At 67.1% G+C, this 23,916-nt stretch overlaps 1 protein-coding gene across 1 annotated transcript; it reads left to right on the top strand.

Annotated features, from left to right (window-relative positions):
* The first annotated feature begins 17 nt into the window (after positions 1-17).
* Positions 18-19,875, top strand: AKT1 (AKT serine/threonine kinase 1). Its single transcript, XM_059183306.1, has 14 exons — positions 18-263; positions 2,784-2,921; positions 12,011-12,139; positions 14,299-14,410; positions 14,516-14,663; positions 14,775-14,906; positions 14,987-15,052; positions 16,230-16,298; positions 16,446-16,571; positions 16,645-16,773; positions 16,856-17,070; positions 17,450-17,537; positions 18,704-18,806; positions 19,038-19,875. Exons 2-14 carry the CDS (start codon positions 2,876-2,878, stop codon positions 19,115-19,117), a joined length of 1,443 nt encoding a protein of 480 aa, XP_059039289.1. The 5' UTR covers positions 18-263; positions 2,784-2,875; the 3' UTR covers positions 19,118-19,875.
* The last annotated feature ends 4,041 nt before the right edge of the window (positions 19,876-23,916 follow it).

Raw genomic sequence — 23,916 nt, 5'->3', positions numbered from 1 at the left:
CGGCGGCGGCGGCGGCGGACGGGCGGCGGGCGGCGGCGGGACCGAGCGCGGCGGGCGGCCAGCGCAGCAGCGCAGCCGGGGGACGCGAGCCGGCGGCCGCCACGAGCACCGGGCCCCGGCGGCGCGCGAGGCCCGCCCGAGCAGCGCCCGCCCGCCGCGGCCTCCAGCCCGGCCCCGCCCGGAGGGCGCGCGGGGATGCCGAGCGGAGGGCGCCGGAGGCCGCGGCCCGGCTAGGCCCGCGCTCGGCCCGGACGCGGCGCCCGGTGAGTCCCCGCCCGCCCCGCCGCGCGCACCCGCCCGCCGCCGCCGGGGCCCGGATTTCCTCCCGCGGCCCGGCGCTTTGTTCCCGGCCGCGGGGCCCGGGGCGCGGGCTGCGCGCAGCCGGGGTGGAGGAGCGGAGCAGGAAGTGGCCGAGCGCGGCCTGGGCGGGGAGGGCACGGGGCCGGGCCGGGCCGGCGGCGGCGGCGGGGGTGCGGGCCGCGGCCCGGGCCTCCCTCATGACCTTGGGGAAGCGGCCGATCGGGCCGGGCAGGGGCGAGGGACGCGGCGGGCCGGCCGGACGCGCGCGGAGTGGGTGCTCAGGGGCCGCCGCCGTCGCTCAGGTTTGTGGGTGGGCCTTGGAAGGAGCCTCCTTCGCTCCTGGAGGAGAAGTTGTGCGCGAGGGCGAGGTGCCGGGCCGGCCCCCGAAGGGCTAGCGACCCTCCGGCCGAAACTGCTTCCTGACCTGGGTGGGCTTTGGAGGTGCTGCCCAGCCCATCCCGGAGGCTGGGGCCCGGCGGGGGGCTGGGACTTGCCTCCCAGGTTGGGAGGTGGGGGGTCGACTGGTGAACTTGCCCACTGGCTCGACTGGTTCCTGTGTATTGCCATGGTGGACAGAGTAGGGGGCACGGGCCTGTGCTCTGTAGCCAGAGGGCCCCCCAGGCTTGCTCCAGGCTACCCCTGCCTGCTCTGAGCCCCTGGGCCAAGTGAAGGGCGGGGGTGCACGGGGGTCTGGGTTCCCTGCCCTCCCCCAGTTGAACATGCTGTTCACAAACCAGTGTTTGGAGCAAATTTTGGGTAAGTTGTTCCGTAAACAATCACGGCACTGACACACTTTAATGGTAAAGGCGCTGGCAGTGTGGTCGTGAGGAAAGGGGACCCTCCGTCCCTTCTGCCTTGTGCCCAGCAGCAACCCAGGCGCTGGTGTGGTCTGTTGATTTCTCTGCGGTGTGCACCACCCCACGCGTGAGCACAGATATATTTTTACATACAGGGCTCGCCAGCTGTCCGACTCTGTCAGCAGCAAGCCCTGCTTAGGCGGGGTGGGGGGGGACATCTAGAGGTCTTGGGGTCCAGCCCTCTGCGTCCAGGCCACACCCACTTGTGTCACCAGAGGGGGCCTCCTCCCCTCCTAGGTCCCCCCTCTGCTGTGCAGGGGCACAGAGCCCTGTCCTTGGAGGTCTTCCTTCCTCCATCTTGCTTGCTGCCTGTCGCTGCCCCATGGCCTGCTGAGCTCACTAGGCCCGTTCCTCCTGGGACAGAGTGGGTCTTCTCTGGGCTGGCAGGAGACAGGGGGAGTGGGGTCTTCCTGCTCTACTAAATTCAGCCTAGGACGACCTGTGCACAGCGGCCCTTCTCTGGGTCCCAGCCCCTGCCTCAGGAGGCCAGTGAAGTGTGTTGCCCAGGAACTCCTAGGTAGCTGTAGGAAAATCCATGCTGGGAGGTCCTCAGGGGTCCTCCTTGCCTAGGGGTCGGAGAGGGGGGTCTTTGCTGCTGCCCTCAGGAGTGCTTGTGTGTGGGGCTAGCAGAGGAGCGCTCTTCCCTGGGATGCCCAGAATGGGCAATGTTTGAACTGGGTTTTGAGGGATGCCTAGGAGTTCATCCAGCAGGGAGCGATGGGAAGGGCCCTTCTGGTTCAATGGCCAAAGTGTGTGTTCAGGAGAAGGCTGCTGGTGGACCGCACACCCCCCGTTTGTTGCCTCCGGAATGCTGTAATTATGGGCTCGTAACCACTGGGACTGGGTGCTGGTTACAGACGGGACCCATCTGAACCTTTCTTTGTCCCCAGGGCTGATCCTGGCAAAACCAGGGATGCCTGCCACATGCTGGCCCTATGAATGAGCCAGATTCAGAACAGCTGGGCTCTTGTGGTTTAGGAGGGTCCTGGGGTTTCTCAGGGAGGGGTTTATATGTCACCCTGGAGGGCTCTGGGCTCTCATTGGCGCCAGGCGACTAGTCTCCTGGCCCTACTTGCTTTGTGTTTGAGTTTCTCTTCTTTCCTAGTCTGGGGCAAGAAGGAGGAATCTTGGTCCTGTTCCGAGCACCCTAGCCTGTGGGGGCGGGGGGTTGCAGCGTGGGCAGGGAGAGCAGGGGCTTGGGCAGGCCAAGCAGTCAGAGGGGCTGCCTGGAGGAGGTGGCCTCTGCTGGGGTGGCAGGTTATGGAGGCTGGAATATGGGAGGAGGGCCTTTTGGGGATGGGGGTGATCTGTACAAAGGCATATGCATGATGTGTCACAGGCTGAGGTCTGGGGGTCAGAAGGGGATGGCAGGGGGCTTGCACCCCAGGGGCAGGGGAGGCCTGGCCCCAGGGAGCAGATGGAATCACGTGAATGTTCCGTCAGGTGCTGTGGTGGAAGCAAGTGGGGGGCGGCAGCAGCTCTGTGGGCTGTGAGTGGGGCCAGCCATGTGGGAAGGGGGCCCCAAATGGGACCCTAGGTGCAGAGCGCTTCCCGGGCTCACCGTGGGGTTGGAGGGGTGGCCCCAAGCTGGGCACCGCCTCACACTCTTCCCTTCGATTCTTCCAGACGCTGGGTACATCGGCTGGGCTCAGGGCGACACTGCTGAGAGGGGACCGTGAGTGGCGCTGGGGGTGCCGCAGCTCCTGGAACTGGGCGCCATGAGCGACGTGGCCATCGTGAAGGAGGGTTGGCTGCACAAGAGAGGTCAGTGCCCTCGCGGCCGGGTCGGGGCCGGGGGCCTGGAGCTAGCCTGTAGGCGTTCCTGGGCCGCACGGGGATTGTCTGGCCAGGGCCCTCGGGCCGCAGAGCCCTGCTGCCTCCGTTCCTGCTTTCCTGGAAGGCAGTGAGGACACTGGGGCCTGTCCAAGGCCTGGCTCTCTGGCGGCCCGGGGCACTGCCTGAGGGCTCCTGAGGGCAGGGCAGAGTTGCTGGGCCTGGCCTGGTGCCTGCCTCAGGCCTGGACTGGGAAGGCAGTTGGTGGTGGTGGGGGGGGGGGTGCCGGGGGACCTGCGCCACCCAGGGGCCCAGCATGGGTTGTGTTTGTGCTGGAGCAGTCAGTGGCCTGAGCCCGGCACCCATCCAGCCTCCCCTGTCCGCACTGAGGGCTCTGTACCCAGGGAGGGGCTTGGCGGGGCCTAGTGGGGCCAGAACCGTGGCCTCGGCCCCTTGCTTTGTAGCCTTGCCCACAGCCCCTGCTCCACAGCCCTGTCCTTTGTGGGGATGAGGGGTGGGGGCTGGATAGGCTTCCGTCCAGGTGCCCAGGCGGGTGACTCCCTCCTACCTCAGGGTAGGGCTCAGCGACAACCCCCCCAACTTCCTCTTCCTCCAGACCTGCTCCTTCCCAAAGCTGTGGTGACCCCAGCTAGCTACTTCCTCACGTGTGCCCTCCGGCAGATGGCTGGAGGGTGCCCCATCCCCGCTTCAGGACCCCACGGGCTGTTGGGAGGGGGAGTCTTGGCCCCAGGGGGAGCAGACAGGGAGGCGTGGCAGAGGCGTGGCGGAGGCGGGTGTCACCAGCTTGGGTTTTGTAGGATGCATAGGAGCTCCCTGGCAGAGCAGGCTGGGGGCCTGCAGGAGCGGCAGGGGGAGGTGAGAGGTGACGGGGTGAGGGGTCGGGGGCTGCAGAGGGCTTGAAACAGAGGATCGAGGATGTGGTCAGCGGCGTGTTCTAGAGTTCAGTTTGGCAGCTGTAGGGAGGCCAGTGCACTGAGCCTTGACACGGAGGTGAGGAGGCTCCAGGCCCTGTGGTCCGTGGGGAGCCCTTCCGCCTAGCTTCCCCAAGCACCCCTGCGCCCACCTGCCCTCTTGATCCCCTCCCCCACTGCGTACCACCTCCTTGCTGCCCCAGGAGTCCTGCCTCCCGCCTGGAGCCCCTTTGCTGGCTCCGCCCTGTCCGCCTCCTCTCATAGACCCCTTTGGTCCCCCTCCGCCTTGGCCTGGCCCCAAGCCTTTTCTCTGGGCCCGGCAGCAGCACACGCCCACAGCCCGCCATGGGACCGGTACTCCTCCGTCCTTGGCAAACACGTGTTGACTGACCAGTCACCGGCACGTGCACGGGCCCGCCAGGCTGGGGCGGGGAGGCCTTTCTGAGGCCTGGGTGAATTCCAGTTGCCACTCGGGGCACATGCCTTCTGAAGGCGCTGGGGGTAGGGTACGTGGGTGGTGCCCAGTGGGGTGTCTGCAGAGCTGAGTTTGAATGTGATTTAGCTGCTTTGTAACTGCAAATCTGTTTTGAGCTCTTTGGACCCTGGTGTCCCTGTGTATGTGACAGGAATGGTGGTGGGGACCGGTCTGCTGATGTTCAGCTTGTGATTTATCGGGGCCCTAAGTCAGGGTCCAGCAGCCTCATCAGCCTCCAGGCCCTGCTGTCTGGCCCCAGGCTCAGGCCAGGAGAGAGGGTGTCCTGCTCCCCTTGGGGAGGTGGGCGTCATCTGTGGTGAGTGACCTTTGGGTGGTCTCCTGGGTGTCGCGATGCTTTGTGCCCTGGGCCAGAGCAGCCGCCGTGGGCGGTGGGGAGCTCAGCCTGGGTGGTGATTTCCAGCTGAGCAGTGGCCTGTTCTGTGGGCCAGTCAGGCCGGGCCTCAGTGTCCCAGCTTGTGCACTGGGGAGCTGGTCCCCGGGAGTGAGCTCCAGCGGCTGGAGGCAGGCTGGGCAGACAGGGGTCCCCCGAGATGGGCGGCTTTCCTGCGCCGGAGCTGGGTGATTTGACACCCGCGTCCTGAGTGACGGGCAGATGCCCCAAGCAAGGAGCAGCGAGCCCAGCTCCGGCCGCCAGGGCTCAGCAGAAGCTAGGCTGGGCCAGTGTTCGGTCCCTTCTGGGTGTTCCCCTGGGACTTACGGGTCGGCACCTTGAAAGCAGCAGGTGAGCTCCAGGGTGTTGGTCTGGCTGAGCTTGGCCTGTGGTGTCTGGTTTTGTCTTCAGACCGCTCTAGGCGAAGACCATGGCCTCCGTCTGTGCAGCTGGTTTGGGGGTCTCTGCCCCTGGGCCCACAGCTGGATGTTCAGCTTGTGATTTATCGGGGCATATGTGCCCATGTGCACTGCATGCCCAGCCAGGCTCGTGGGGTTTTCCTGGGTGTTCCGCACCCCCGGACCGGCCGGCTGGGCCAGGTGGACCAGGAGAGGGGAGGAAGGGGTCTGGGGTGGGGTGGGGAGCCTTGGGCGGGCACCCCGTGCTGGTGCAGGCCAGCGGGCGGCTGGGGGGGACGTCCTCACCAGAGCACCATGAGGCCGGCCCGGCCCCTCTGGGCAGCTGGCCTGTGGGAGTGGGGCTACTCGGCTCCTGGGGCTGGCATGGGGGTGCGTCACTGCTGACATCTGCAGGCACGTGGAGGGGGTCTGGCCTCCTCGGGTTCCAGGCTGTGTCGGTACCCTGGGTCCTGGCGGGGGAGGGGCCCCTGGGGCTGTGGTGTCTCCCGCCGCCCCTCCTTCAGCTGTGGCAAGGTCCGGCTTCCTGTCGTGGCCATGGCACTGCCTGTGTCCCTCATGTGGCTCTGAGGCAGTTCCACTTTGGTGGCACAGGCCCTCCTCCATCCCTAGTTCTGTGGCCCCACGTGGAGGCGGCCTTGCTCCCCTTCGGAGCGGTGGCAGCTCTGCTGGGCAGATGCGGGGACGTAGGCCCAGGCGCCTGTTTACCGCACTTCTGGGCCCCAGCGGCCCTGGGGTCTGCACGGAGTGCCGCCGGCTGCCTCGCCAGAGCAGGGGGCTCAGTGGGAACAGCGAGGGCGCGTGTTGGCTCCCCGGAGCCGGTGCCCGGGGCTGGAGGGCGGGGCTGCCCTGGGCCTTCTGTGTGCCTCAGTCTCCCTGGCTATCAGGGAGGGGCGGCCCTAGCACCCGTCCAGGGCACGCCAGGGTGGCCATGGCTTTGGTTATGGCAGCCCCTGGTCCAGGAGGCGGCTCTTGCTGAGCCCTGTGTCCGGCGGAGCCCAGGCCTTGCCTTTGGGGCAGCTCGGTGCAGAGCAGGCGGGCCTGGGGCTGGACGTGTGCTCCAGGGCCTGCTGGCCCTGGTGTGTGGCCGTGGCCGTGGCCGCCGTCGCTGGGGGCTGTTTCCTGTTTTGTGAGCGTGCTGGGTTCTCCGTGCAGAACAAACAACAGAAGAGGAAGCTGGGGTGACTCGCTTGGGGCGTGAGGGTCACCACCTGCCAACCCTGGTCCCTTGGCCTGTGTTGGCGGCCCCAGCAGGTGGCTGTGGCGTGCGCTTTGGGCAGGGCAGCCCTGCGGTGGGCCAGGCTCCTTGCAGGCTAGGGAGGGGCCTAAGCTCCCTCCAGATGACCCTAGGCAGCACGATGCCCTTGTGGCATAAGGGACACTGGGGCCTGGGTTGAGGGGGCCGGGCCGCCTCCTGCCAGCAGCTCTGAGGAGAGACCGGCCTGGGTTGCACCAGGCCGGGTTCCTAGAAGTGCCGTGGGACAGTGTGGGGTGGGAGCTGGCTCGGCCGCTGCTGGCGTTCCTCCTGCCTGGGCACACCCCGCTGGGCTTGGGGCCAGTGCCGTCCCTACGGGCCCGTAACCAGAGCCTGCAGCTGTGGCTCTGTGCCCACCCGCCGGGGCCACCCCACCATGGGCTGATAGTCTGCCATTCCTCTCCACTTGGCGGGGCAGGCCCCCTCCCCCAGGCCCAGCTCTGGCTCTGACCAGCTGGCAGAGACCCTGGGACTCCCGGCTAGGGTGGACGGGGCAAGGCGAGCCCCGAGCCCGCTGCTGGGAGCCGCGCGACCCTCCTGGGCCCGGCCTCTGCTCTCCTTTCTGCCACCCTCAGGGGGTCTCTTTAGCCTTCAGAAATAGTGGACTAGACCCCTGTTTCGGGGACGTGAGACTTGATGGCCTGGTTGGGGAGGGGTTTCTCTGTGCTGCTGCTGCTGGCCCTGGTGCTCTGGGGTAGGGTCTCTACGCAGGTGGGCCCCCAGACTGCAGCCCCAGTCTTGGGACCCAGTCCTGGGACCCGAGGGCCCGCAGATACGGGGCCGCTGGGGGACTGATGGGCCTGGGGGCTGCCCGCTTGACCTCCCAGCCCCCGGGATGCTTGTTCAGGCACAGATGTGGCTGTGGCTGCCCCTGGTCTTGGAAACCCAGTCTCCTGAACCCCGCTGTGGTGAGGGCAGGTGTGGCAGGTGGCCCAGTGGCTAGTTGGTCAAGGGAGACTGGAATGGGGAGAGGGTGGGGGGTGGGCAGGGCATAGCACGTGGGGCACCAGGGCAGGGGGGCCGTGGCCTTATCCGCGGGGGCTCTGGGTGAGCCGGGATGTGGGCAAAGGGCAGGAGACTAGCAGTGAGACAGTGGGGGTGGGCACAGGCTGTGGGACCAAGCCACGGGGGCACATCCTGGGGGGATGTGGACGTGCGGTAGCCGGCCTGGGGCTCCGGGAGGCCCCTCCTCCTGCCTGCCTGCAGATGCTGCGCGGTGGCCGGGCAGAGGGGATGTGCCTGCGGCCAGGGCGGGAGGCGCGGTCCTGAGGCAGGAGGGAGGCGGGGCGTGGCCCCAGGGCCTTCCCTGTGCTCCTGTGTCCACTTGTGTGCCTCGGGTCCTGACTGGGGGGCCTGCCTGCCGGAGGGCAGAACCAGACTCCCGACGAGCTTGGCTGGTGGTCTGGAGTGAACCCATCCTGGACAGCAGGCCCGGCGTCTCTGCTCACCTTCTGTGACCTTGAGAGTCTCCTGCTTGGGCCTCAGTTTCCCCAGGTGGCCGGTGGGCATGATGAGCCCTGCCAGGGGGGCCTTCTGGGAGGGGAGGGCCGGGTGCGATGGTGGGCTAGGGGCGGGCCCAGCCTGGCTCAGGGCCTCGGTAGGGGAGCATCTGTCTTCCCCGTGTCGCCCTGCTGCTGGGCACGGAGTGGCTGCCTCCTCTCAGCCACAATGGCCGTCCGAGCCCGGCCTCCGGGAAGACCCGTGATGCTGCCCTTGGAGAGCCTCCGCCTCAGGGGGCGGGTTGGTGTGGTGCACGGGCCGGGGCCTGTCTGAGTGGGGCTGTGACACCCCCCCCACCCCCACCCCCAGGGCACTCTTGGCTTCCGGTGTCATTCTGTGGCCTAGTGCCCTGCTGGTAGTGTGGGGACCCGGGACCCTGGCTCGCACAAGGGCAGAGGTCTGGCAGGCTGGGCCCCCTGGGATGGCCCGTGCCCGCCCACTGCCTGCCCCCTCCCTGGCGGGCGGGATGGATGGGCGCCGCCGGCCGCCAGCGGGGCCGTTTGCTCACTGTGCTGGAGAAGGTAAATGGGCGCCCAGCAGCTGTCGGCCCGCGATGGATGTGTTGGCGGCAGGGGACCGCACGGTCGCCGCTGTCAGCTGGCGCCTGCTCCCCGGGCCTGCTGGGGCTCGCTTTGCTGTGGAGAAACAGCTCGGTGCTGCCTGGCACCCTGCCAGCCGCCCGCACCGCTGCCGCGGCAAAGTGTTTATCCAGCAATTTCCCCAAGAACCAGGGACTTGGAGGGAATGTTCGTGGAGCTCAGGGCGTGGCAGCCAAATTGGGGGTGGGGGGTAGCGTGCCGGGACCCCTATGGTGTAGAGGACTCTGGAGCGTCAGGCCCGGGCTGTGGCGGGACCCCTGGGTTGCCCCCAGCTTGGGATCCAGCCCCCAGGTCCTCTGCCTGGGGTGCCCTGACCGTAGCGTGGCCTGGGACACGTGCCGGGACCACAGCGGGGACAGGCCCTCAGCCTCTGCCTGTCTTGTCCCTGAGCTCTTGCTGTGTTGCCTTGTCAGTGTGGTTTGGGCTCTGGGGGGCCAGGGTTGCTAACAAAGAACCCCCCTTCTTCTGGGGTCCTCCAGCCTTTTTCTAGGCTTGAGCTGGCTGCCAGGATGAGGTGGGGTACTGGAAGGTCCCTCCTGGTGGATGACACAGGGGACACCGAGGGGCTGGTGCTGGGAGCCGAGGGGCCTTGGAGGGTTGGTAGGAGCTAGGGGAGTCCTGGTCTGGGCAACTAGGACCCTGGCTCAGCCTGCACGCCGTGCCTCCACCCCAGCTGGGGCCCTTCCCCGGGCGCCCTCGTGTGGGAGTGAAGGGGGTCAGGAGGGCGTGAGGTCCCCCCCCCCCCCGCGCCCCTGGTCTGGTGGCTGGGCGAGATGTGGTCCCCGAGGGGTGGGTGGGTGTGGTTCTGTGGGGCCCGGGGCAGTGTGGGTCCCTCCCTGACCCCGGCCTGGGGCTGGGCTTCTAAGAGAACGCGGAGCGCGGAAGGAGAAGCTGCCTCCCCAGGTAGAGATCCTCTGGGTAGGGGCGCCTGCCCGCGGTTTCACCCTGGTTCCTGGCTCGTGGCAGCAGGTATGGGGTCCTCCTGGCTGGGCTGCTGGGCGGTGTGCAGGGGACTCTGAGTCTGGACGGGCCTCTGCGGAGACCCTGTGTGGGCCTTGGTCTGAAACGTTGGCGTGGGGAGGTTGGGGAGGAAGCGGGGATGGAGAGCCGCTCTGGGGGTCCTGGGCTCTGGCTGCGAGGGCAGGGGCCAGACACGTGCCCTGGGCCTGGGTCCTGGCCAGGCTGCTTCCCGCTGCGCGCAGGTGGCCGCCAGGAGATTCCCCCAGCTGTGGCAGGCGTTTGTCCCCCGAGGAGTGGCGCAGAGCCCTGTGGAGGGAGTCGTGGCCTGACGGGCCTGCTTGGCCTTCCGTTTGTCCCTGCCCAGAGTGAAGGTGCCGGGGTTCCCACCAGTAGCCCTGGATGGTGGGCGTCCCCGCCCCACGCCGATGGCTGCAGTCCTGTGGCTGAGGACAGCGGTGCTTCGGCCCAGGGGTGGCTGCAGCCCCCACAGGGTCCAGCCTGTGTCACCCCAGGCCCTCAGGACTCTGGGGCCTGGGTTGGACTCGTTCAGAGACAGGCCACAGCCCAGGATGAGTCTGGAACTGCAGCGGCCCCAGGTGGCCCCTGGGGTGCACCCCACCAGACAGAAGGGGTCTGTGTGTCTCGGAGCCTCCCCGGGGGATCCTCCCCAGGGGGTCTGTGGGCCCAGCTGCCCAGGTGGGGGCCGAGTGAGGCCACCTTCCCTGGGCCTTCGTCCCCCCTGTGTGTTGTGTGGCTCTTGGGCTCAGCCATGTGGGGCACAGGTGGGGAGGGGGGCAGCTGGGGACCTACCATGGTCCCCCCTTCCGTGCCCTGGGGCTGGGGCTGGCGGAGGGCCCAGCAGAGTCCCCGCCTGTCCGCCTGGACCCTTGTCCGAGGTTCAGCTGGGGCCGAGCCTGCCCTTCCGCCTCGTCCCTGCCAGTGTTGCTCCCTTGCCTCCTCGCCCCCACTCCCCAGTTCTGGCTTCCAGAACCTTCCTGGCCTTGGAGTGGGGGAGGGGGTAGAGGCTGCTAGACCGCAGGTGCGGGGTGAGTTGTGGCTCCTTAGCAGCACCGGCACCCCCGTTCCAGGGATCCTGGACCCAGCGGGGAAACTGAGGGCCCCTCTGGTACGTGGGTGCTGCTGGGCAGGCGCACATGCCCCAACTGCACGCACGGGGCATGGTGCTGGGGGGCTGTGCGGGCACGGTGGGGGCTGGTGGCAGTTGGTGCATCAAGATGGATTTGGGGTCTGTGCGGGCGAGGCGCGCATCAGTCTCCCCGCTCAGTTAGCGTCCCGGGGAGCGGCAGCTGGCAGGAGGGAAGCACTCCATCAGGGGCCGACAGCTCCAGACCGGCGTGCAGGCGGGTGGGAGCAAGCGGCCCGGGACGGCACGGGGGGGAGCCACGCGCAGCCCCCCCGGAGCCTGCTCCGCTCCTGCCCACCCGCCGTACCAGCAGGGAAGGGGTGTCTGGGGGTGGGGGGCATCCCAGGAGCGGCGTCCACACGAGACCGGACCACAGCCTTCCCAGTGTCTTCCCGGGCTGGCGGTGCTGGCCGGAGATCCCACTGAACGCTGTTGGGCTATGGGGCAGGTCACTGCTGGCCATCCCTCGGGTGCTCCCTGAGCCGGCCGCGTTGGGCCTACAGCGGCACGCCGTGCGGAGCAGAGGCAGGGCTGGCTCTCAGAGGCCACGGCCGGAGGCCCGTGGGAGGAGGGGCTGGGTGGTGAGGCTCGGGGAGCACAGGCGCCCGGTCCAGCATGGGGCTTTTGCTCATCCCCCTCCCCTGGGGCTCAGCTGGGAGGGAACGCCTGACCCAGAGCGTGGGGACCCCACCCCCTCCCCACTTGCTGCCCAGTGGCCCCTGTGATAAAGCAGTTGTCTAATTAGGAAGTTCTCCGTTGTTGTTCAAATTCCTTGCTCGGCAAAATGTAAATGAAACATTTTTTTTCTGGGTGTCAGTATGAAAAATGACAGTCGCCCGAATATCGCAGAGGACATCTGCTCTGGTTCTTAAGTGTGAACGCCTGTTTATGGCTGATGTGGCGAAACTTTAGGGAAAGTTCCCCATGTACCTGGGTAACTCATAGTGTGCCGTGGGGGTCAGGGCTGGGACTCGCAGCCCGAGGACCGCACGGACACCTCCAGGGTCTGGCTTCTCCTTGGGGCTCTGGGCGGGGTGGTGAGGGGCTGTGCTGGTGCCCAGCCCCGGGGGTTGGGCCTTAAGTCTCAGCCATTGTCCTCTCAGTTCTGGACGCCAGGCTCCAACCCGTAGGCCAGGGACTGGCTGTGGTGGGCAGTCCCCTGGCCCCGGTCAGTGCAGTAACTGGGGGCCCCAGGAGGGTGGGGAGCGCTCAGCCCCGACGCCCTGGCAGGCGGCCTGCCCTCCATGCTGGGGGTGGGGCAGGGGTAGGGGCCTGGGTTTAGGGCGTCCTGTCTGCTCAGGCACAGCGAGTGTCTGGCGTGCTGCAGAGCCGGAGCTGCGTTGGGGGGCGGGGAGCAGGGCCGGCGGCCCAGCCCCTCACTGCCTGGGTGTCCTCTGGGTGTCCTCAGGGGAGTACATCAAAACCTGGCGGCCGAGGTACTTCCTGCTCAAGAGCGACGGCAGCTTCACCGGCTACAAGGAGCGGCCCCAGGATGTGGAGCAGCGGGAGGCCCCCCTCAACAACTTCTCTGTGGCTCGTGAGTGCCCAGGGCCACGCAGGGATGTGGTCCGCTGCTGTTGGGCGTGGGGCTGGCCCTGGCTAGACAGGTGGCCAGGGTGCCAGGAGTCCTCTGGGCCCAGCAGCCCCGCACTGACATCCCCTGGGCCCAGCGGTGGCCAGGGACCAGGTGGGGCAGGGCTGGTCCTGAGTCCCCATGGGGACTGGTGAGTGGCCGGTTCTGGCCAGTGGGAGCTCTCTGAGCTGAGTCCCAAGGGCTGGTGACTCTGGGGCTGGGGAGCGCCGGACACAGAGCTGGGCTGCGGGGGGTGTGGAGGGGGTGCTGCGCAGCCGAGTGGGCCTTGGCCTGGTCTCTGTTTCTGGTCCAGGCACCCCGGTCCCTGGCTCTGTCCTGGCACTTCCTGGGACGCAGGCCCAGTCGGGGGGGAACATGAGGGAGGGACTCAGGCAGCAACAGGCCTCCTAGGTCCCTCTTGGGATGCCGGAGTGCAGTGTCCAGTGGGGCGTCTGGGCTCCTCCACGCTCTGGCTAGCTCCGCCTTCCCAGTCCCGCTGCCCACGCGGCCCGGGGCAGGTTCTGGTCCAGGGTCTGAGCAGGGGCGCCCCCGGACCTTGGCTGCCCTGCCCATCTTCCCAGGGTGCACCGGTGCCAATGTACCTGCCCCAGGGGTTTCTGTCGGGGAGTTCCCAGCCTGGGGGTCTCCCAGGGAGGTTTCACCACGGAGCCCACGGAGCCCCGCTTCCCTCCCGCCTCCCAGCCTCAGGCTTCCACAGACGCGGATGGAGTAAGGGTCCCGGGGGAAGGGAGACAAAGAGGCAGGCACCAGCGTCCCCTGCAGCCTGCTGACCGCGTGGGCTCCCTCCACTGCCGCCTCGGCGCCGGGGCTAGGGCGTGGGCCACCTTGCTGGCAGGGGTTGCGAGGGTCCTCAGGAGAGTTCGGTATGGGCAGAGTGCAGGGGGGCCGAACGGGACCCTGTGGAGGCTCGCAGGAGGCAGGCACCGTCCAGAGAGTGGCCGGAGCGGTGGGGGAGGGGCTGGGGCCTTAAGGCCAGGCCACACAGGCCAGTTGGAGCCCCAGCCAAGGTGCAGAGCCACAGACAGGGAGGTGGCCGGGCTGCGGCCTCTGCTGAGGGGCTTTTCCTTGGGGATGGACGGTGGGGGCGAGGGGACGAGAAGCCAGGCTCTGAGACGGACGCCAGGCACCTGGACGCTGGAAGACCTGGTCTCTGATGAGCGAGTGGGAAGCAGGGTGCAGGGCAGAGAAGACCACGGGCTTCCGGGTCCCCCACCCCCATGTTGACACAGGCCACCTCGCCATAGGCTGGTTCCAAGCCCCCTTCTGGTGCAGAGCCCTGGTGGGCCATTTCCTTACACTCTGCTGAGCCCACGCGGGACCCCTTGGGGTGGCCAAGGCCCAGGTGCTGGACCACCAGAAGCCCCTGCGCCGGCCCTGGGCTCCCTCTCCGCTCACACAGGCTGGGCCGGCATCGGCCCAGGATTTCTCGGCAGCACCCCCGACGGCCTCCCCCTCGGGGCTGGTGCATCCCCACAGTCTCTGGGCTCCCAGTGTGTGCACACATTCCAGGTGTGTGCGCCCGTGCCTGGTGTGTGTGTGCTTGTGTGCTCCCCGTGTGTATGCATGTTCTGGCTCTTTGTCTGGAATCAGCAGCCTCTGGGGGGGCAGGGGTGTCACCAGTGAGGGGGAGTACAGCCCGAGCAGCTTCCTCGGGGGTCGTGTGCTCCAGCTGCCTGCAGCCGGGACAGGGGGCCTGTCTGAAGGCTGAGTCACCAGCAGCCTCTGCCCTGGAACGGGACTGCTGGGGGGCGGTGGGCAGGAAGACAGCAGGGGGTCGCTGCTCAGGGCCCAGATGCTTTCCCTCCTGCCCACCCCTCACTGGGGCTCCCGCACTCACTGTCTGGCCCGTTGAGCCGTGGCCTGGCTGGCGGCACAGGCTCAGAGCCCGAAGGACCGAGGCAGAGGACAGCAGCTGGCCCCACAGGGGCGCCTCACTGCTCAGAGCATGGCGCCTGGGCGGGAATAGGTGTCCCAGCCCCACTGCACGAGGAGGGGAGCCAGGGCTTGGAGTGGGCCTCCCGTGGCCCCAGGGTGGGGTTCTGGGGGGCAGGTGGGCCGTGTGGGGGGGGTGCGGGCACTCATGTGCCAGCTCTGCCCCCCAGAATGCCAGCTGATGAAGACGGAGCGGCCCCGGCCCAACACTTTCATCATCCGCTGCCTGCAGTGGACCACGGTGATCGAGCGGACCTTCCACGTGGAGACCCCTGAGGAGCGGTATGGGGCTGACCCACGGGCATGGTGGGGACGGGGTGTGTGGAGCAGGGCTTCCGTGTCCCCAGCATCCAGGCCGTTCCCGGGCCCTGACCTGCCGCCCTGCAGGGAGGAGTGGACGACTGCCATCCAGACGGTGGCCGATGGGCTCAAGAGGCAGGAGGAGGAGATGATGGACTTCAGGTCGGGCTCGCCCAGCGACAACTCGGGGGCTGAAGAGATGGAGGTGTCCCTGGCCAAGCCCAAGCACCGTGTGGTGAGGCCGTCCCCCCCGCGTGGCCCCCAGGGAGCCCCGTGTGGGTGGGGAGGCGGGATTCTGGGGGGGCAGGGCCCCCCTGACGTCAGGCGACTGCCCGCCGCCCCGCAGACCATGAATGAGTTTGAGTACCTGAAGCTGCTGGGGAAGGGCACGTTCGGGAAGGTGATTCTGGTGAAGGAGAAGGCCACGGGCCGCTACTACGCCATGAAAATCCTGAAGAAGGAGGTCATCGTGGCTAAGGTACGGCGCAGGGCTGGGGGCGGGTGGGGGCGGGCTGCGGCGGACCGGGGGCGGGCCGCTCACCCGGCCCTGTCTTCCAGGACGAGGTCGCCCACACGCTCACGGAGAACCGTGTTCTCCAGAACTCGAGGCATCCGTTCCTGACAGTGAGTCCTGGAGGCCCTGTGCCTGTGTCCCTGCCACCGAGCTGGTGTCCTTCAGAGTCCAGGCTGGGGACGGAGGCCCCCGAGGCTGGGCGGGGGTGGGGTAGCAAATGGGATGGGAGCCCCGAGTCTTCCCTCTGCGCTGCCCGAGCCCTGGCAGGCCCCCACGCCCCCCATTGGACACACCACCTTCCTGCTGCTTCTGCTCCGAGGCTGGAGTGTGGAGGGTCCCTGTCCCGGGGGGTTGCTCAGCCCAGGAGGGGCGCATGCAATGCTGTTAGCCTTCATGAGCATCCCAGGCTCAGGCAGCTCCCGGAGGGGTGGACAGGCCCGTCGGCATGGAGGACAGATGGCCGCCCCCACCCGGGCTCTCCCCGGGAGCTCCAGGCCCTGTCACCGTTTGCTCAGTGTGGCGTCCTCTTCCAAGGGGACTGCCTGGCCCAGAGCAGGGGCAGAGCAGAGAAAGGCTGTATTTCTCCAACGTGTCTGGTCATTAAAGTGGTTTCTTCCGAGAAGCAGCCGACATCCCGACGAGGTTTGATGGTTTGCCGGACTCACTCATTATGCTGGTCTCGCCTCCTTTGTGTCCGCTCGCCCCCTTCCTCATGTCCAGGCTGCGTGTCCTTCCCTCCCCCTCCGCGCAGCCCCGTGACCGCGGCACCCCCGTCACGGTGGACAGACGCTGGGGTCCCCGCACACCAGCCCCTGCCCCTCTGGCCCGGCAGCGGCACCCCCCCTCCTGCGGGTTCTCTGTGGGGACGGACGCCGTGCGGCGTGGCTGGTCCTGCTGCCTGAAGTCAGGAGCTGGCCTTCCCGTGAATGCGGCTCCTTTTGGCCGCTAGGTTAGATCTGGGGTCATTCACCTGGGGGGACGACTTGGTCACCTGGGCCTTTCCTCTCTGAGCCAGGCCTCCTGAGCCATGAGGTGGGAAGGCGGCTGGGAAGCTCTGCCCTGGGCGCGTCCTGGCCTCGCGGAGGGTCTGGCTGCTGCCCTGCCTCCTGTGCCGGGAGCCCGGGGGTCGCAGGGATGCCTCCTCACTGTCCCCAGAACCTGCTGGCGTCTGTGATCCCAGCCGGCTGAGACTGGGTGCAAAGCCCAAGCTGCTCCTTTGGGATCGGCCTGTGGGGGCTGGGGCTCTGGGCGGGCCGGGGTCCGGGCACCAGCTCCGTGTCCCCACAGGCCCTGAAGTACTCCTTCCAGACCCACGACCGCCTGTGCTTCGTCATGGAGTACGCCAACGGAGGCGAGGTAGGGTGGCTGCGCGGCCCGCCTGGGGCTGGCCCTCCCCGAGCCAGCACAGGGCCCGTGGGGGGCGGGGGCAGTCAGGCCCGCGGGGTCTCATGCGGGGGCGGGGCGTCCCTGCGGCCTGGCGCCCCTCACACCCCTGCCCCGCAGCTCTTCTTCCACTTGTCCCGGGAGCGCGTGTTCCCCGAGGACCGGGCCCGCTTCTACGGCGCCGAGATCGTGTCCGCCCTGCACTACCTGCACTCCGAGAAGAACGTCGTCTACCGCGACCTCAAGGTGGGTGGGCCGGGCGGCGGGGCGCGGGGGGGTGGCGGGGCGGGCTGGGGCTGACCTGGAGGCCGCCCCTCAGCTGGAGAACCTCATGCTGGACAAGGACGGGCACGTCAAGATCACCGACTTCGGGCTGTGCAAGGAAGGCATCAAAGATGGGGCCACCATGAAGACCTTCTGCGGGACGCCCGAGTACCTGGCCCCCGAGGTGCGCCCTGCTGCATCCCCTGGGGCGGCCTGGGACCCCGCGCCCCCAGGCGGCCCGTGACCCCGCGGCCCTGCGCCCCCAGGTGCTGGAGGACAACGACTACGGCCGGGCGGTCGACTGGTGGGGGCTGGGCGTGGTCATGTACGAGATGCTGTGCGGCCGCCTGCCCTTCTACAACCAGGACCACGAGAAGCTCTTCGAGCTCATCCTCATGGAGGAGCTCCGCTTCCCGCGCACGCTCAGCCCCGAGGCCAAGTCCCTGCTGTCGGGGCTGCTCCGGAAGGACCCGAAGCAGAGGTGAGCCGCGCGGCCCCGGCCCCGTTTCCCCTCGGGACAGCGGGGCCGCCTCCAGGCCGCAGCAATGGCTGATGTGTGCCGTCCTCGGCCAGGCCGGCCGCGGCCAGAGAGGCACCTTGACCTCCCAGCCTCCCAGAGCTGCTTAGGAAGACCCCACCGTGCCGGCAGCGCCTGCCTCCTCCGTGTTCTGCACGCGGGGGCACGGCCTGTCCACGGCCCCCCCAGAGGGGCTGCCGTACCCTTGTGGCCCCAGGACCCGGCCGTGGCCCCGGCTCTGAGCCCACCCCCACACCCTCCCTGCACTGCACCAGAGCCCAGTGGGGGGCAGGCCTCTCCTGAGCCGGACGGGCAGGCAGCGGCAGCCGGTGTGTCCCCGCAGGCTTGGAGGGGGCCCGGAGGACGCCACGGAGATCATGCAGCACCGTTTCTTCGCTAGCATCGTGTGGCAGGACGTGTATGAGAAGAAGGTGGGTGGGCGCCTGGCGCCCCAGCCCCTCCCCGTTCCCATCCCTGGGGGCCGGGCTGTGCCCCCGGCTCTGCCTCCGGAGCCCTGCGGGGAGGAGCTGGGTCCGCATGGCTCCCTGAGCAGGGTGCCCCGGCGGGGATGTGGGGGCACCAGCTCTGCTCCCCCACTCCCTCCCTTTGCTGCAGGCTTAGGGTGGAACAGGACCAGCCCGGCAGGCTCAGGAGGGCCGTCCTGGGGTGTGCTGGGCACCCTGTCACCGAGCAGACTTCCAGCTGGCTTCCGTCCTCTCCCTGTGCAGGCCCGTTGCCGGCCACACGCCCTGCCCAGCTCCTGTCCACTTCCCTGGCCCTGCCCCGGCCCAGCGACCGCTGACTGGGGACGCTGCTAGCTTGTGCAGGGCAGCCCTGGAGCCCGGGGGCTGGTGCTTGCCTGCGGGGCCCTCCTCCCACTGCCGGTTCGGGCAGAGTTCCCGCGCAACCTCTGCAGCCTGATTCGGCTGTGCCCCTGTCCTTGAGCCTCAAAGGGGACCAGCCAGGCCCTGCGCTCAGGACCTGTCCTGTCCCCGTTCTGCAGATAGGCCTGGCCTCCTCTCCTCGTGGGAAGTTGGGCAGGGAGGGCCCAGCATACCAAGTTCACCTTGTACCCCAGCACTGTCGGGGTGCTACTGGGGTCCTCTCCCAGGGCCGCCATGGTCCCCCGAGCCACGGCATGGCATGGGAGTGCCACTCACTGGCCCTGGTGGGGTTGGGAATGTCCCTTTATCTTGAATTCTCAAAGTGGGAGCCCGTGGTGGCTAGGCTGAGTGGCCATGGTCAGGAAAGCAGGCTCTGGCGGGGCTGGGCGCCCACCCTGTCCTGTGGCGTCCCTCATCTTACCTCATAAGAGAGCCAGAAAGAAAGTGAAGAAAGCTGGGTTTGTCTCCTTCTGCCTGGGGCCCTACAGAGCTGCTGGGCTGTGGGGCCCCCTGCGATGCCGGCCTGCCTCTGGGGAAGGGGCATGTCTGCAGGGTTCCAGGCCGCCACCCTCCCTTGGGTGTCTCTCTGTGGAGCCAAGTTCCACGGCCTCAGTGTGGCCTGGAGATCTTTCCCTGTTGGGGGCTGGGGGCAGGGGGCTCAGGCCTGGGGCACCGCGGAGCACAGCCTAACCTGCCCCCGCGTCGTTCCTCAGCTCAGTCCGCCCTTCAAGCCCCAGGTCACGTCGGAGACGGACACCCGGTACTTCGACGAGGAGTTCACGGCACAGATGATCACCATCACGCCACCCGACCAAGGTGAGGGAGTGTCACCTCCGGCCAACCCCCAGGCTTATTTCTTCCTTCTCTCCGAGGCCTCGGATGGTCCCTGGTGTGTGCTGGTGGTGATGGGGGTGGAGGGCACCGTCCTGGCCCCAGGCAGGCAGAGGGTCTGGCAGGCGAGCCTTGGGGCCTGCCTCAGTTTCTCCAGATGCGTGGTAGCCATGCTCCCCGTGCCGGGATCTGAGCGTCCCTCTGGCCTGCTCGCAGGTGACACCATGGAGGGCGAGGACAGCGAGCGGAGGCCCCACTTCCCACAGTTCTCCTACTCGGCCAGCGGCACGGCCTGAGGGAGGCCAGCTGGCTGCCCTGCTCCTGGCGGCTGCAGGGGACGGGGAGGAAGCCTCGCGGGACCGTGTGTGTTTGGGGTGATTTCTGGGTGTGGGAGGAACCACGCCCTCCTCCCGGCGGCGATGGAAGACGCTTCATTCTGTGGGCGGGCAGCCGGCCTCCGAGGAAAGACGTCCTGCGGGGTTTTTAATTTATTTCATCTCCGTCTCCAAACATGGCCTTGGCCTTCAGAACGATTAGGGTCACGTAGGAAACGGTCAAGGACCTTATGCAGCCACGTGCAGGTGGGGGTCTGGGTGCCCTGCCTGTGGCCCCTGCATCCCTCCCGCCAGCTGTCTCGGCCCGGCCTGGGGGCACCAGCAGCAGCTGGCTGTGGCGCGCAGGCCTGGTCCCTTCCCTGGGGCAGGCCAGGCCGGGCTCGCCCGGAGGCAGAGGAACGAGGTTGCAGCCCATTGCTGTGTATTATGCTATTCACTTGTATTTTGGGGTTTTTAATCACAGTGGCCAGAAAGCCCCTCCCACACTTTGGTCCCTTCAGGGGCGTCTCACTGGGACGGTGTCCCCAGGTAGCACCCGTCCTTCGGCGCAGCTTCACTGGCCCGCTGTGCGCCCAGCACCCCTTGGGAGGGGCCACGGCGCACCCTCCGCGCCTCGAGGCTGGATGCCATGCCTCCCAGGGCGCTTTTTACATTCGACTTTACTATTTTTACTATCACAAGACTTTCCCCCCAGACTCCTCAATAAACACTGCTTTTCAGCTCTGGCTCGTTTTGCTGGGTGGCGGGTCAAAGAGCGTGTGGGCTGGCGCGGGTTGGAGGAGCCGCGATCAGCCTGTCCCCGTGAGCGAGGGAGGGCGGGCAGATGCCCTGGCTGTCCACGCGCCCAGCCAGGAACCCCCCTCAGCCCAGGAGGCCTGGCAGCATTCCACGGCCAGTCGGACTGCTGGGGAGCGGAGTGGGGAGCGCCCCACCGGACCCAGCCGACCAAGGGACGGGCGGCAGTGCCCCCTGGTGGCTGCTTGCTCCGCGCAGACAGGAGCCCACTGCCCAGCCCACCTCAGCGGAGGGAGCCTGGGAGCCTTGGCTTCCTCATCTCTCCCGTGGGCTCCCGCCGCAGGTGTGGCCGGGACGCCCCGGCCATTCACAGGTCCTGGGGCATGGGCCTGCAGGTGGGGGTGCGGGTCCCTCCCTCTCCTGACCCCCGGGTGGTTCCAGGCAGGGTGGCTGTCCTCTGCCGGAGGGAGCGCCTGTGAGGAATGCCAGGTTGGGGGCACATGCGGAGCAGCCCCCAGTCACGAGGGCACAGCTCTCCTGGGACCACACACACGCACCAGACGTGACGTCCTGACGGGTGCTCTGGAGGTAAGAGACGTCCTCGTGCCACGCTTACGAACGCGGGCATCAGGTCCGAGCCCTGCGCGCCGGCCGGTGTGAAGGTGAAACGGTGCAGCTGCTGAGGCCAGCGGTCCGGCGCTTCCCCAAGAAACCGCACACACAGGGGCCAGAGTCCGGCAAGTCCACTTCTGGGTCTGTACCCGGAAGGACTGAAAGCAGAGATCCGTCCCCTGTGGTCCCTGCCGCACAGTTCACAGCGGCCAACCTGTGGATGGAACCCGAGTGTCCGGTGTGGGTGAGCGGACGCGCCAAACGGCCCGTCCACTCCCAGGCCCGGAGCCGGCCTCCAGAAGCGGCCCTCCCGGCCCCTGCGACGTCACGGGCGGACCCGGAGGGCGCCACGCGGAGCAGAAGAGGACCGACCCGAGGGCTCCACGGACACGGGGGCCCTGGAGGAGTGAGATGCACAGGGAAAGCGGAGGCGGTGCCCGGGGCCAGGCTGCGTCGAATGGCCAGAGCAGATCCGCACGGCGGAGTCCAGAGACGACGGGACAGGCTGGGGACACAACTGGTGCCATCGGGCTGCACACTTGAAATGGTTAAGATCATTACATTTTAACACACAGCTTAATGCAGAAATGAAAAAAAAGTCCACCACGGGAAGTACAGCGACCCCCTTCTGTTACCCTCAAACTCTGAGCAAAAACAGTGGCTGCCCGTGGTGGGCGGCTGTGGAAGTCGGGGAGGGGCCTGGACTCGGTGTCGGGCGGCCCGCCCCTCCCCACAGGTGATCGGGGATGCTTTGGTCCCAGGAGAGGGGTCAGAGTCAGGGGTCTGGACACGGCACAACCCCATCTCAGGTGGGGGGAGCGGAGGAATGAGGGAATGCCCCGAACTTCAGCGGGGGGGGGGGGGGCAGCGCCAATGAGCCGGCACCTCAGACGACTCCCGGGGGCCTATCCTGTCCCGGCCGGACCGCCCACTCCCGGCTCACATCCCCACAGCCACTCTCGCCCGTGCTCCGCACCTGCACGGCCCACCCCTGCGGCACCTGCGCACGTACTACCTCGTGGCCGCGGGCCTGCCCTGCGGAGCCTCGGAGGGGCCGGGCCGGGCCTGCTCTCCAGAAGCTGCCGGCCCAGGGATGCCGGCTGGGAGATGGGGTTTATGGTCCTCGGGGTGTTGTGTCTTTACACCTAAGGTGAGCTCCGCAGGCGAGAGGCGGGTGCGAGCAGAGTGCCTCCGGCCGGAGCGGCCTTGACCGAAGCGCCGGGTCTGCTCCCGCCCGGCGGGACCAAGCTTACCCAGCCTCCGGCCGCGCTTCTGTGTCTCATCTGTTCCTTTTCTTGTCTTTCCTCACCTGATTTTGGATTTAATGACTTTTTTCAAACATCATCTTCTCTCCTTTATTGGCTTGTTTTACCAGCGTTCCCACTGACATTGCTTCTGGCTGCAGGAGCCGGCCTGCGATGCCGGCTGCACGGAGGCCCCCGCCCGGCGGCTCGGGCCGGAGTGGGACACGGCACACGCCCACGCCACCCTCTGCGTCCGGCCCTAAGCATGCTGTGACCACTTCTACTCTCAAGAGGCAACTGGCATCGGTTTCTTTAAATACGGGCTCTCGTGCAACTATGCAGAAGGACACAACAGGCCTTTTTATTTTTATTACTTTTTAAGATTTTACTTATTTGTCTGACAGAGAGTGTGGCTCTGAGAGAGCACAGGTGGGGTGAAGGGCAGAGGGAGAAGCAGACCCCGCTGAGCAGGAGGCCCAACGTGGGGCTCCGGGATCATGACCTGAGCTGAAAGCAGACACCTACTAGACAGAGACACCCAGGCGCCCCAACCACATGCCTTTAAAAATTTTTTTTCTTATTTTAAAAAATATTATATTTAGGGCACCTGGGTGTCTCAGGTGTTAAGCATCATGACCCCAGGGTTCTGGGATCGAGCCCCGCATCAGGCTCCCTGCTCAGCGGGAAGCCTGCTTCTCCCTCTCCCTCTCCCCCTGCTTCTGCTCCCTCTGTCTGTGTCTGTCAAGGAAATAAAATCTTAAAAAAAAAAACAACAAAAAAACCCCAAACTTTAAGAGGGAGGACAGCGTGAGTTGGGGGCGGGGGAGCAGCAGACTTCCGGCTGAATAGGGAAGTGCCCCCCAACATGGGGCTCGATCCCGGGACCCTGAGGTTACGACCTGAGCCAAAAACAAGAGTTGGCAACTTCATCAGCCCCAACCAGCTCCAACCCTAACTGGCGTGCAGGTCTCACCACCACCACCCATATTCCCAAACTGAAACTCTCCCTGTGAAACACGGACCCCCCCCCCCCCAACCGTTGTCTATGACCAGATTCCTTGAGGGGCGTCCTGGGCAGGATCAGTCCTCCGTGCCGGCTCAGGTCATGGAGCCCCTCTCCTGATGGTCCCTGGAGGTGTCGGGACTCCTTCCCCCCGGAGGCTGGACTGCCGCCCCCCCCCCCCAGCACAGCCGGGCCAGGCTGTTTACCCCCTCGCCTCTGATGGACACCCAGGCGGCCCTCCACCCCCCGGCCACGGTGACTCACAGCACGGTGGCCACAGGGGGTGGGGCACACGTCTCTTCATGTTCCGGCTTTCACTTTTGGGTAAACACACTCCCACCAGAGGGACCACCACATCACCCCACGGTTCTCCTTCCCGTTTCTGAGGAGCCCAGCACGCTGTTTTCCAGTGCCCCATCTTCCACTTCCACTGACAGCGCGTTCTCCACGTCCCTGCTCACTCTGGCTCTGCTTTTTCTTTTCAAAGATTATATTTATTTTACAGGGAGACAAGCAGGCAGAGAGGCAGGCGGAAAGTGAGGGGGAAGCAGGCTCCCCGCCGAGCAGAGAGCCCGATGCGGGGCTCGATCCCAGGACCCTGGGATCATGACCCGAGCCGAAGGCAGAGGCTTAACCCACGGAGCCCCCCAGGTGCCCCCACTCTGGTTTCCTTAATGGCGGCCATTGGGGAGAGGTGCTATGTCCTTGGGGTTTTGATGTACATTTCCCGAATGACTGGTGTGATGTTGTGCCTGCTGGACTCGTGGCCCACAGCCGGGCACCCAGGAGGCCCCAGGGCCTCTGCAGGAAGCCAGACGAGAGGTGGTCCTGTGAGCAGGATGGCCGACCGACAGCGGTTTCCAGAGCTCGGGGCCCTGACCGCCTCGCCTCGGCCTCCTTGCCTGTGCACCAACCCCCCCCATCTGAACTTAGGGGTTTTATGCTCCTGTCATGGTAGTGAATCCGAGCGACTCTCCAGCCCACCACCCTGCTGTCTTCTAAGGATTCCCTGGACACTTCTCTGCTCATGAGCAGGCCACTGAGTCCACAGCAGGGGACCCTCATGCCGGGTGAGGGAGATCCACACCCGGCTCATGTATGACCTCCCCCGGCTGCCTCTTCTGTCTTGCTGGCCACCTCGCTGTGGCTCCATCAACGGCTCTCCC

Source organism: Mustela lutreola, chromosome 7, assembly GCF_030435805.1.
Source record: "Mustela lutreola isolate mMusLut2 chromosome 7, mMusLut2.pri, whole genome shotgun sequence".
Taxonomy (NCBI): Eukaryota; Metazoa; Chordata; class Mammalia; order Carnivora; family Mustelidae; genus Mustela; species Mustela lutreola.
Note: the sequence above shows the minus strand (reverse complement) of the source record. Positions and strands in the feature narration are given on the sequence as shown.